We start from the raw sequence: 12,481 nt of genomic DNA on the forward strand, positions 1-12,481 counted from the left end.
TGATTGATTCAGCATTCCATCCATTATCTGTTTTTTTGCCTCTTCTACGCCTAACCAAAAGGCAGACATTCTTAACATGAAAGGAAGAAAAGAAACCCATCAGCAACCCTGGCTTCCAATAAATAAGCAACTGGGAACATCCTGGACACATGCTGGCACCATCACACTATACATCCAAAAAATAATTTTGCTAAAAAGGGATGAAGCATATTGTACTCAAAGGGGAGATGACCATCACTGTCCCCTGCACAGTACCGTCGCCAGTGTTGGAAGTAGTAGTACTAGGACACAGGACACAGCTTGTAGAAGTACAACTCTTTATTGGTCATCCAACTCTCCTCACTGAAGAGCACCTCAACATTCCACAGTAAGCTTCACAGTGGGAGGACCCACACGGGTCAGGGAGCAGGGGTGTACGGAACATACCAACTAGGTTCTAACACATATCTTAAGCTGCTGTATGCACATGCTAAGTGAATGCATTAAATACCAACTTCTAAACCTGCAGAGCCACTGTGAAGTTTAAACCAAGTGTGATAACCACTGTTCATCTCACTAAAATACCTTTTGCTGCTTATGCGACTCTTCACACATACATCTTCACAGGGGCGCCAAAGCTAGTTAACGTATTTGCAAAGAACAATTAACAGGCAAAAACTGTATTTTAAACAGAAGGACATTGTCAGCTAGGCTAGGCTCCTTGATCAGTAAAAGGCTATTATATTTAAAGTGAGATGATAAAAGGAAAGTGACCATGAGTGTGATCGCAGTGACTCACCAGTGAAAGCGTTACCAAGACCAATAGCAGATGTAAGCCTTTATTGCACTTCCTTTAAAATAACTCACAATACACTTACCATATTGCCAAATCACGCACTGAAGAGCCTACTCACTTAAACTCATCTCAAAAGGGAATCATGGATAAATTAGACATAAAGTCTGTTTGCCCCGAAATTATCACTTGTATTGGGCACCATGCCCGGATAGCTGGGGGGTTAGAGAGAGGGGGTTGGGGATGGGCAAGGGGATGTGGTGCAGTCCGGGAATGGCATTGCTCGCTTTTTAGTTTGAGCCTGAGCCAGCGCGCATGCGCTGCTCTGCAAGACTTGTAGTGGTAGAGTAGCAAAAGGCAGCTCCGCCCACACTTGCCATTGGCTTGTGTCATTGTCTTTCCTAAATGCTGGCTTCTGATTCATCAATAGGCTTGTTAGTCCCTACTTAGTACCGCCTCATCTTCATTTGTCACCTCCCATGGGGATTGGCCCCTTTACTTCGAGTGTTATTTAGACTGTGAGCACTATTTTCTTTAAGGAGGTTCTCCTACTGCCTTATTTACTCCCCCCCTCCCGTTGTCGTGCCTTCTCTTCCCCCTCCTTTCCGTTTTCAGTGCCATCTCCCCCGCCCTCCCTCCAGTTGTCCATATTGACTACAATTTGCAATGCAATAGGTCTCGCGTAAACACGATACCTATTGCATTGCAAATACTTTTTGGTTCTTTCAAGGCGGCTCTCACAAATTAATTTGCCCTTAATCTGGTGCCTTTCTCTGTATGGGTACGGCGCCCGTGAGAGAGAGATAGCCCTTCACATTGAGCCCTCCCCCACTTGACACAATTGCAACCTCACCCTTAATAAATCGGCAACGCCTCTTCAATGCTTAATCCTCCTCTGCAACATTTGCTGCTCTGCCCCACCTACTCCCTCTGCTCCCAGTCCCCACTCCACCATGAAGTGCTGGAACTCATGGACACCCGCAGGGCTATAAAATTCGCACCGCCTCAACAGGTCCTGCGTCGGCAAATGCTTATGCATTTCCTCAATCCAGATTGCCTTCATTTTGTATCTCGGTCTGTGTTTTGTAGTCTTCGCTATATACCCATATGGCAAACAGATAAAACGCACTATTTCTTTTGCAAGCAAAGAAAGTTCATGTGCTCCTCACCAGAGCCTTGCTCCAGAGGGCATGATTTGACACCATGATTCGCCTAAGGTAAGCGCATCTTGCAGTCTTGAGCCGGACTTGCCACCTGCCTTCTGCAAATCCCTCATGAAGGGTCGTTCTGGGTTAGGCAATGTTTCTATTGAACTTGCAGCAGCCGTCCATGAAAGACAAACAGGGCAGACTATTTCTGACAAAAAGAAAAACCGCCTCCACCAAACGCACAACGCATTTGATTTACTCCATGACAAGCCCCAAAATGTATGTGCCAAACGTAATCAGTTTACCTAACAGACAGTGTGCTCCCATTGTACACTGAAAGCCCATATTTCCCTTAAAGCTATAAACCAGCACAAAATAACATACTTTATTAGAATGTCCCGCTATACACTGATTTATGCCAACAGCTTATGTGCTACAGAGGGGGACGGACTGCTTTTAGTCTTGGGCACTTAAGTACCTTAAAATATAGTTAAGACTCTAGTAAAACTGGTTAATTAGCCAGGATTTACTCCTGTAAAAGCCATGCCACTGTCCCGAATTATATAAGCAGTCGGGAACCAGAGATGCGACCATCTCTGTTAAATATACGCTATTTACGTTAATAAAACCAGTTGCCACCGCTTGTATTAATGTGAGCGCTTATATTTCATATTTAAGGCTCCAGCTTCAACGCTGAAGAGACAATTCCACCCAACACAATTTAAAAGCACCCAGCATAATTACACTATACATAATACCACTCAGCACAATTTCATTCAACTCCACATAATAACACTCTACTGACTACCATACAAATAAACCCCACAGAAAACGAATCGATACTACTTAGCAACAATCCGCATGAATGTACGCTACATCATGCCACATAATTCCAATCAGCACAGTTCTTCACAACACAAATCAACTAAACACGTTTCCATTACACACTATATAATTTATAAACAAAAAACATAATACAAATCAACAACTCAAGTACATAACATACCACATACATACAATCAACACCACATAACTCTACATCACACCACAAAATTCAACAGCAAACACAAAATTAAACTCCACACATTACACTCCACAACACAAAACAACATACAACATAATTACTCTCCGTAACAATCCCACTACATACAATTCCTATACACTAAATATCACAATTACTATCCACATAATTTCATTGGACACCGTGCCACATAATTCCACTACACACCACATACATCCACTCCAATCCAATCCAAAACACATAAGTAAAAAACATTTACAATGCTAATAGCTTGTAACTCTCGTAAATGCGAGACCTATTGCATTGCCAATGCTTATTACTTCAAGTGATGAGTCTCCAGAAATTCTAATGAGCGTGAGGTCTTAAGATATTCAAACACAAAAAACACCTTACTATTCAATCTGAAAGGAAATTATAAAAGCATTTTTATCAGCCTGTTTAGGTCTCCAGGTACAAAAATTATATCTGGCTATGGTTAGCTTCAGATTGCCATATGCCACATTGATGCGCAGACCGGTGCTCCTGAATCTTGTGAGGGTTAGTGGGTTTTAGTAGTGGATGCCGTGCATGGCTCTGATGTTAGGCTGCAGGTTTAGGTTGTCCATGCCTTCTCTGTGGACTATAACTCAGTCAACCCTGGAATTGTACTGAACAGCTGGAAAAATAGCCAGGAATCTTAAAAATGTCCCTGCTAGGAGCCGGTCCATTTTACCACAGAATTCCCAAAATGAGGAATTGCGACTCCTGCATGTAAACTAAAAATATATTTTATGTGGAGTTCCCTGAAAGCTCCTTGCAGTTACGCTTGTTTTTCAACATCAACTTTAGACCCTCAGTGGGCTACTCTCACTACTCTCTCACTAGTAACTACCTTTCTCAATGTGTTCTACTGACGCCCAGGCACTTATGTGGCTGGGCAAGAACATGGAACCGCAGAATCACAAGGAGAAATGCCTGTGCTTGAACAGCATGAAGTAATTGCAGACTTGGGCCATACCACTGTAACACTCCAGTTTTTCCTTGGACAGAAGAGCTTGGAGTGTCCGACTCCCTCATACAGTCAGCAAAACACATTGGAACATAAGTTGATTCTGCTATCTTTTGCTTGTCAAGCTATAGCTCTCCAGAAAAATATCATCCATGAACTTAGGATGCAGAGACGTATCCTCCCTTTCTAACAGACAAGTCAGTGCACTGAAATTACTATGGATTTGGTTCAATTTTGGATCTGGATTACAACAAACATACATAATTCTGCAGGTTTCCGTCAGCTCTGCATCCGTAGCATTCAAGGCGCAGTTCTTCTGGAGAAAAATCTTCAAATCCTGCAACGAGAACATCAGAAAGATCTTACATTTTTGCTAGAGTTGAAGCAACACATGGTAATGTAGAAAGAAACACTTGCACATAGCAATGAATATACAACATTTAGAATAATAGAAGAAAAAAAGGGCAAGTTACATCAAGAGTAAGTAATTAATGAACAGGCGACTTTAAAGCAATAGCAAACATTTCTCATTTATTGTATTCATTTTGAGAATCTTCCCTCTTCAGTTTATTTGGGTTTTCTTCTGAAAGGGTTATAGCCTGGGTTGGCTATAGCAAGTATTCTCGTATGCCGGCGATTGATGGGTCCAAATCTCCTTTCAAACAGGCTGTTCTGCCAGAGATTAGGTCAACAACACAATTATGGTGATGTAATCTGTGCTGTAGACTCCAAACTGCACTAGAACGCTGGCCAAGATTTACGAATCTGTCACACAACACAATGCAGTACAGCACCCAAAGTTGCTGTGCTGCTGTGTGTGACAGGGAGAAAGCAGGAAAGTGCTATATTTACAGAGATATTCTATATTCTATTATACTACTCCCTCCCTAGCTTTGGCGCACAATCAGGCTGCCAAGCGCCATGTACACCTTTGCACCATAGTGAAAAGGTCTCTATGCGGGTCTAGCTTGGGTTTTGTACTGGAAGGGTATTCCTCCAGTACAAAACAATATGCCTGGACAAACTTTAAAACTTCTCGTTTTGCAGGGCTGCTGCACTGTACAGCATACACCCAAAGTGGGAAAAGTTAGGAGAAATATTAGCATTTCTCCATTGTAACACTTGCTTTCAAGCCAAGTTAATTTCTGGCGCTAAACCCTCTCTACCTTTGTTAGCAGATAAGGTCTTGCATCAAAAATCCTTTGTGGTTGCACAGGAAGGTCAATATGCCACCCATAGAACGCCCCCTTGAGGCACAGTAATGCAAAACCGTGCTTTACTGGTTTGCATGATTTCCCAGGCAACTTTCCAGCTCAAAATAAGGTTTGCGCTGGTAAGCAAATCTAAATCAAATGTTTTTTGTGACGCAAACCTAGCACAAAATCTTTATAAATCTCACCTTAAGCGCATCCAAGGAACAGAGAAAAGGTATTCCCACTAGGCTACGGTGAGAGAGTCTAACGAGCAGGCAGGAGACTTAAGTATCACTTCAGGAGATATTTTTAAACTTTCTTCCAAGCATGTACCAGATGCACTATTAAAAAAACAAGCATTGGAAATGCAATAGGTCTCGCAGTAGTAAAGTTTGAGCTATAGGTGTTATTTATTTTTTTGTTTTTTATTTATGTGTTGTTTTTTCTAAATAGCGAAATTAATAGCTTTCTTCTTTACAAAGCCAATAGTTATAATTTTTGTAAATGTGACACCTCTAGCATTTGTAAAGCAACATGTTTTGTATTAACGGGACTTATATGTGACTTATATGTATTGAAAAAAAAAAAATCAATGGCTTTAAAAAAAAATTAATAATGAATACGTAAATAAAATGGATTTTATTTTATATTGCCAATAGCTTAAAGTTTATAAAATATATTTAGTTTAAGATGCTGTGGTTGCGCTGAGTGAGGGTGAGTGAGGGTGAGGGTGAGTGAGGGTGAGGGTGAGTGAGGGGTTGAGGGTGAGTGAGGGTGAGGGTGAGGGGTTGAGGGTGAGTGAGGGTGAGGGTGAGGGGTTGAGGGTGGGTGAGGGGTTGAGGGTGAGTGAGGGTGGGTGAGGGTGAGTAAGGGTGAGTGAGGGTGAGTGAGGGTGAGTGAGGGTGAGGGGTTGAGGGTGAGTGAGGGTGAGGGGTTGAGGGTGAGTGAGGGTGAGGGGTTGAGGGTGAGTGAGGGTGAGGGGTTGAGGGTGAGTGAGGGTGAGTGTGGGTGAGGGTTAGTGAGGGTGAGTGTGGGTGAGGGTTAGTGAGGGTGAGGGGTTGAGGGTGAGTGAGGGTGAGGGGTTGAGGGTGAGTGAGGGTGAGTGAGGGTGAGGGATTGAGGGTGAGGGGTTGAGGGTGAGGGAGGGTGAGGGTGAGTGAGTGTGGGTGAGGGGTTGAGGGTGAGTGAGGGTGAGGGTGAGTGAGGATGAAGTGTTGAGAGTGGGTGAGGGTGAGGGTGAGTGAGGGTGAGGGTGAGTGAGGGTGAGTGAGGGTGAGGGTGAGTGAGGGTGAGGGTGAGGGTTTGAGGGTGAGTGAGGGTGAGGGGTTGAGGGTGGGTGAGGGTGAGTGAGGGTGAGGGGTTGAGGGTGAGTGAGGATGAGTGAGAGTGAGGGGTTGAGGGTGAGTGAGGTTGAGGGTGAGTGAGGTTGAGGGTGAGTGAGGTTGAGGGTGAGTGAGGATGAGTGAGAGTGAGGGGTTGAGGGTGAGGGGTTGAGGGTGAGGGGTTGAGGGTGAGTGAGGGTGAGGGGTTGAGGGTGAGTGAGGGTGAGTGAGGGTGAGTGAGGGTGAGTGAGGGTGAGTGAGGGGGGGAGGGGTCGAGGGGGAGGGGTTGAGGGTGAGTGAGGGTGAGGGGTTGAGGGTGAGGGGTTGAGGGTGAGGGGTTGAGGGTGAGTGAGGATGAGGTGTTGAGGGTGGGTGAGGGTGAGTGAGGGTGGGGGTGAGTGAGGGTGAGTGAGGGTGAGGGAGGGTGAGTGAGGGTGAGGGTGAGTGAGGGTGAGGGGTTGAGGGTGAGGGGTTGAGGGTGAGGGGTTGAGGGTGAGTGAGGGTGAGGGTGAGGGGTTGAGGGTGAGTGAGGGTGAGGGGTTGAGGGTGGGTGAGGGTCACATTGTACCTGCTACGCGGAAACGTGAATTCTGACGTGGAGACGTGTTAGACGTGGGCCGCTGTTTCAGCACAGTTTTTTCGATTCAACATAACTTTAGTATTTATTCATTTTTCTGTGCACGCTGGTGAAACTGCAAGTCACAGAACACGCTGAACTGCTATCGAAATAATGATTTGGATAATCACACAAAAAGGCCAGAGGGGAGCGTTTAAATGACCAAATGAGCATCACTTGCCAGCCAACAGCTGGTGCATACACATAAGAGAATTTGGAACACGGTCGAGGAACTAAATGTGCCCGTTCATCAACACTTGCGAGAGGCACGTCTTGAAAGGGTGGTTTAAAAAAAATCCCAAGCGCTGTATTATTTCTACCAAAAAGAGGAGGCGGCATACGCAGGAACACATCACATATATATTTGTTAGTAAGATAGCTCAGTGGACTACTGCATCCACTGCAGAGATCTCCAATAGTCTAAAAGGTGTACGAATCCCGGCAGGCCCGCTATTCTTTACGTCCTTCTAATCAAGCATATATTGCCAATCATGCTCTCCAGGGCGCACACGTATGTACAGCCACACCCCCTCCAGCTGGCAACCCATATTGTTACACGCAGTCAGAGCCGCGCGTTCGCGTCAAGGCGATATGTAAAGGCCAGGGGGTCTTACAACCTGCCATTTGCTTCAACATACCCGTATTCTGTTTACTAACGTCAGAGGAGTATGACATCACAGACACACGGTACAGTGGCCAACATTAGAGCATGTTTTGTTGTTAAAAGGCCAGCGGGGCTTCTTAATCAGTATTCAGCATCTTTGGCACAGGTATTACAGGTCTGGTAGGTCTGATCATGTCACTTTGCAGCATTTACGAGTTGAGCTGGGGGATGGGGCGGAGCGGGTAAAAAAAAAGACGGAGGGAAAGCAGATAAGGGGAGGGGGGAGGAGAAATGCGACACGGCGGGAAGGGGAGGGGGCGGAGGGGTTAGGTTCTAAGGATTCAGAGTGGACTGCATAGGTTTGCATGCGGACTGCTAAGAAAAGTCTGTTGATGCAGAAAGGACAACAAAGCCGTGGGCAGTGTACCATGAGTAATAGGCAGGTAGGGATACAGAAAGGACTATAGCTTTTGAGACTCCGAGGAATGGGCTGGGATGAATGCATAACAGAATATTAGAATCTTAGACCGGGCTGTGACAACAGTGCAGAAGGGGCTTTTCAGCCTAGCAAATGAGGCGCGAGGTATTGGCGGCTATGCATACTGAAAGGATACTTTAGCCAAGTGCATGAGAGTATGAGGAATAATGTGTTTGCGAAGCAGAATTATATGCAGTCTTAGGCAGGCGACTCGGAGGGAGGAATTGGAGCTCACTTGCTTCAATTTGGGACCAGTATTAATGCCCTAACATGTTCAATGATCCCCAACAGTTAATGGCCCCTGTCTGTACATACCTCTTTCAAAAATAACTTTTTTAGATTTTATCTGCTTAGAATCCACAGAACAGTGGGCAAATAAATGCCGTAAAGTGGTTCAGATAAGAAGTACAGCGCAGGTCTGTGATTTATATTTCAATGATGAGTAAGTAGGGCGAATGCATAGGTGGAGGCGAGAGACAGTAAAAATAAAGAGGCAAGTACAGCGAATGGGCAAGAGGCAGTTAGTGAGGACTGATGTGAAGTGTAAAAAGACCCGCATAGAATGAACCGATTGATAAGGGGAAGACTGGTGAAGAGGGGGGGGGGGGGGGGGGGGGGGGGAGAGACTGGTGGGGGGGGGGGCGGACGGGTGAATTGAATGACGGAAAGGATGAAATGACTGAGTTGTGTGAAGAATGAACTTGGTGACCGAACACCGTAAGGCCGGGAACACACTTTGTGGGAGGCAGAGAGATCATTTTCTTTTCCCAAAAAGGATCGAAAACAACACAGTACTTAGCTACAGTGTTATCGGTGTAAGTGCTCCCCGACAAGGCGCACACTTAGATAACCAAACTCTCACAACATATACTCACCTCCACGGTTTGGCCCAGCTCCAGGTCGAAGCCCACCACACAGAGACAGTGCAGCCAGGCAGAGAAGCGATCCGAGGGCAGACAGAGAGAGTCCCCTCCAGAGGAAAGCAACTCTGACAGCCTTCGGGCCAGAGCCGGGGCCTGCCCCTCGGGGCTCCGCTCCCCCAACCCAGCAGTCCCCCGTAAGGACATCACGGAGCAAAGATCTAGCAGAGTCAGCACCAGCAGCCAAGCATCCCACTACCAACACCGCCGGGGACCGGGAGCTCGGCGTCAGCAAACAGCGACTGTACTGCGAACCAGCTTAGTTAAAAGAAGGACTAGGACTGAAAGCGGCCACTTTAAGCTGCCATATTGGAAAGGCTCTGGGTCCTCCTTTTATTCACCAATTCTGCTTACAATGAACCCCAGATAACTGTTGAACAGCAATGGATAAGACTAACATATATTTCACACGCTGGCTACAAACGAAATGTAATTGCGGATATCATATGTGCATAGTTATAAGTCTTACATGGAAGAAGGGACTTTCGCCTACCCTAGCTTTTGTTAGGGGAGAGCATAGCTCGCAAGTTTTCAGATTACTCGTGTGACATGGCTATGGCTTCAGTCTGCCGCAGGAGACTTTTTTAAACAAGAAATGGAAGGGAAACAAGGCAGGCGGCTGGGGGGAGGGGGGAGGAGAAATGCGACGCGACATGGCAGGCAGGGGAGGGGAGGGGGCGGAGCGGGGTGTGGGAGGAGTGCGGGAACAGACAGAGTAGGAGGAGGAGAGTAGGGGAGGCACGGCCTAGCGGCCGTGCAATCAAGAAGTGAGGGGGCGGGAGAGTAGGCAAGGCAGGCGGCTGGGGGCATGTGCACGCGCTTTTAAGCTCAATGCGCATGCGCATTGAGCTTAAAAGTCACGGGCACTGCAAGGAATCGCCACGATTCCTTGCAAGTTAGATAAAGAGTGGATGAGCCCCCATAGTCTCGCTTGCTCGATGCGCATGCGCATCGACAGGCGAGACCTAAAAATGACTGAGATATTTCCCCCTCTTTCAGTTTATAGACAGCTGGGACGAATAGATTAGTGCCTACGGCTGGCTTTGTGGGTTTGAGAGGAAATGCGAGTTGTAGGTCATTACATTACAGATAAGTACATAGGGAATTGTTACATCGCAGCCACTACTACATCAGGAGTGAATACATTAAGAATAAATTCACAGGTAAGTTTATTATTTTAACTTCTTAGCTGCTGATAATTTTTCACCCCCAGTGCTGGGCATTATAGGAACTTCACTCTTAAGCCTTCATACCTTTTTTGCACAAAGGCATCCAAGCCAAATCTGAGTCCTTTTCCTCCCCACATGCTGAATATTCTAACAGTGCCCAAGGTGTGTGAATTATCTTGGAAGGAACCAGGAAAATAGCAATAGCAAACGTATAGCTTCATTCCGGTTTTTTTTGGAGGGGGGAGAGAGAATGGGAATAGAGTGATGCCCAAGCAAGTGTATGGGATTTTTTTAAATCTAAAAATAGCATCAACAAAATGTTTATTGTGCTAGCACCACCATCTTCCCAGCTTTCAGGAACATAGAGAGTTTTTGCATTTTTCTTGTTTCCACTGACTTGCAGTTTGTGGTGGAAGAAAATATATCTACAAAGGGTTAATCCTAGAAAAACTACACATTTCACAAAATTAGACAACATTCTAAATTAAGCAAAGGGTCATTTGTGTAGCCTGATCAAGATTTCTCCACGAGAAACCAATTGAAAAAAAAAGGAATACAAATAATTATTGAATAGTCAGAGAAAACAGAGGCATGCCACATGGAAACGTTTTCACCTGTAATTTTACTGCTTCAATGACCAATGCACAAAAGTAATGTTCACATATGTCTGTCAACTCTTTCTGGTCTGAGGGATGTATACTGTGTGTTGGTTTTCCCAAAACAAGTGACACTCAAATCCAACAACTCAACGGTTGCTTATAATGATTTTTCATTGTATACCGTCTATGCTTTAATTCACATGGTAAAAATATAATTAGTTAAAAGTGACTACGACAGAAACCTATGTATTGTTTAGATCTACCCAAGATACTGAGTTTAGGGATAATAGTTATTTCAACAACTCTGAATTTAGGCTTATTCACATTGGAATGTGATTCAGGGATAATTTTGCAAAATGGCGTTTTTCTTGAGCACTTAAATTTAGAAGTCAAAGAGGAGAAAAATTCAATTGATAATGAATGTTACACTCTTCTGTGTTCCCAGGCTTCTCTTCATAATAACAGTATTCACTTAACAGTATTCACTTAAGTGGTTGGGCCTATCGCCCACAATATGATAGGCCACAAAATGCAACACAAGACATCGGACTTTGCCATGGAAACTGACCCGATGTGGGTAGTTGCTGTATTTGTACCCAGGCTCGGCAAACACCTAGGGAAACCTTCAAACAGACATTTCTGAAAACTAACCCAGCTTGTGTGGCTGGGCTTCTGGCCTGCAACAGGAATAAACGAAAACTGTGACTATATAAAGTCAATGTTTACTTTGAATGGTACCTGGTTTGGGCCATTCTTTTCTCAGGTAATTGGCCAAGCCACCAAAGTGGGAATTTTGTGGATCCCTGCAGATTCCATCAGTCCCAGAAATGAGAGGAAAATTAATGATTTTAAACAAAGTTTACATTTGCAGGGCATTTTGGGCAAGAAAATGTAGTGAATTGCATACCAGCTAAACCAACCTGGATTCATCTGGGTCTCTATGTTACAGAAATACCCAGGGATTGTAGGGTTTTCTGGCTGCTCCAGAGCTAAAACAATGCAGCCATTCACCATGGCAAGAAAGAGGAAATTGGGTTTTACCTCCCGTTTGCTTGCCTATATGTCAAAACTATGCCCAAAAGAATCCAAATTTCCTCTGACTTGCTATGGGGTTTAGGATGATTTAAGGCCTCAAAGATTCCTAAAGAAAGTTGAAGCTTTATGGGTGGGGGTGCATTCTATGTCAAGACTGGGCCAACCCTATTATTTTTCCATTTTTGCAAGGAATGCAGTGGGGTTTCTGACCACTCCCCCGCCTTCCCTTGGGGTACAATGGGATAAACTATCTCGATTTGAACACCCAGGGGTGGAAAGATGGCTAGGGCAATTATGGGGTGATGGCACATTACAATGACTAGGTGGGATGCATTCTCCCATTTTTTTATAACCTCTCCTTGGGTCTAGTGGGCTTTCTGCCACCTGGATAGGTTTTCTATTGCTCCTTTATTTTTTATTGTGTGTGCTAAATGGTCATAAATCAAATCTGGTATTTGTAAAGAGCAAACTAACCAGCCCCAAGGGTCTCAAAGTACTGGGGCATTCGGGGAGAAAATAAGTCAGCTATTGCCCAGTGTCACATGATGCTGAGCTGCAGCCGGCGTGGGGGTTGAAACGTAAGCCCCACGGTCCAGAGTCAGCGACTCTGGCTGCT

At 45.1% G+C, this 12,481-nt stretch overlaps 1 protein-coding gene across 1 annotated transcript in view; it reads right to left on the reverse strand.

Moving 5' to 3' along the window:
- Nucleotides 1-12,481, reverse strand: part of NUP42 (nucleoporin 42) — a 298,102-nt gene that overhangs the window by 212,508 nt on the left and 73,113 nt on the right. The window contains exon 4 of the mRNA XM_086941764.1: nt 4,190-4,266. Coding sequence (XP_086797890.1) covers nt 4,190-4,266 — 77 coding nt within the window. The remainder of the gene's footprint in view (nt 1-4,189; nt 4,267-12,481) is intronic.

This window comes from Lissotriton vulgaris, chromosome 10 (genome assembly GCF_964263255.1).
Source record: "Lissotriton vulgaris chromosome 10, aLisVul1.2, whole genome shotgun sequence".
Classification (NCBI taxonomy): domain Eukaryota; kingdom Metazoa; phylum Chordata; class Amphibia; order Caudata; family Salamandridae; genus Lissotriton; species Lissotriton vulgaris.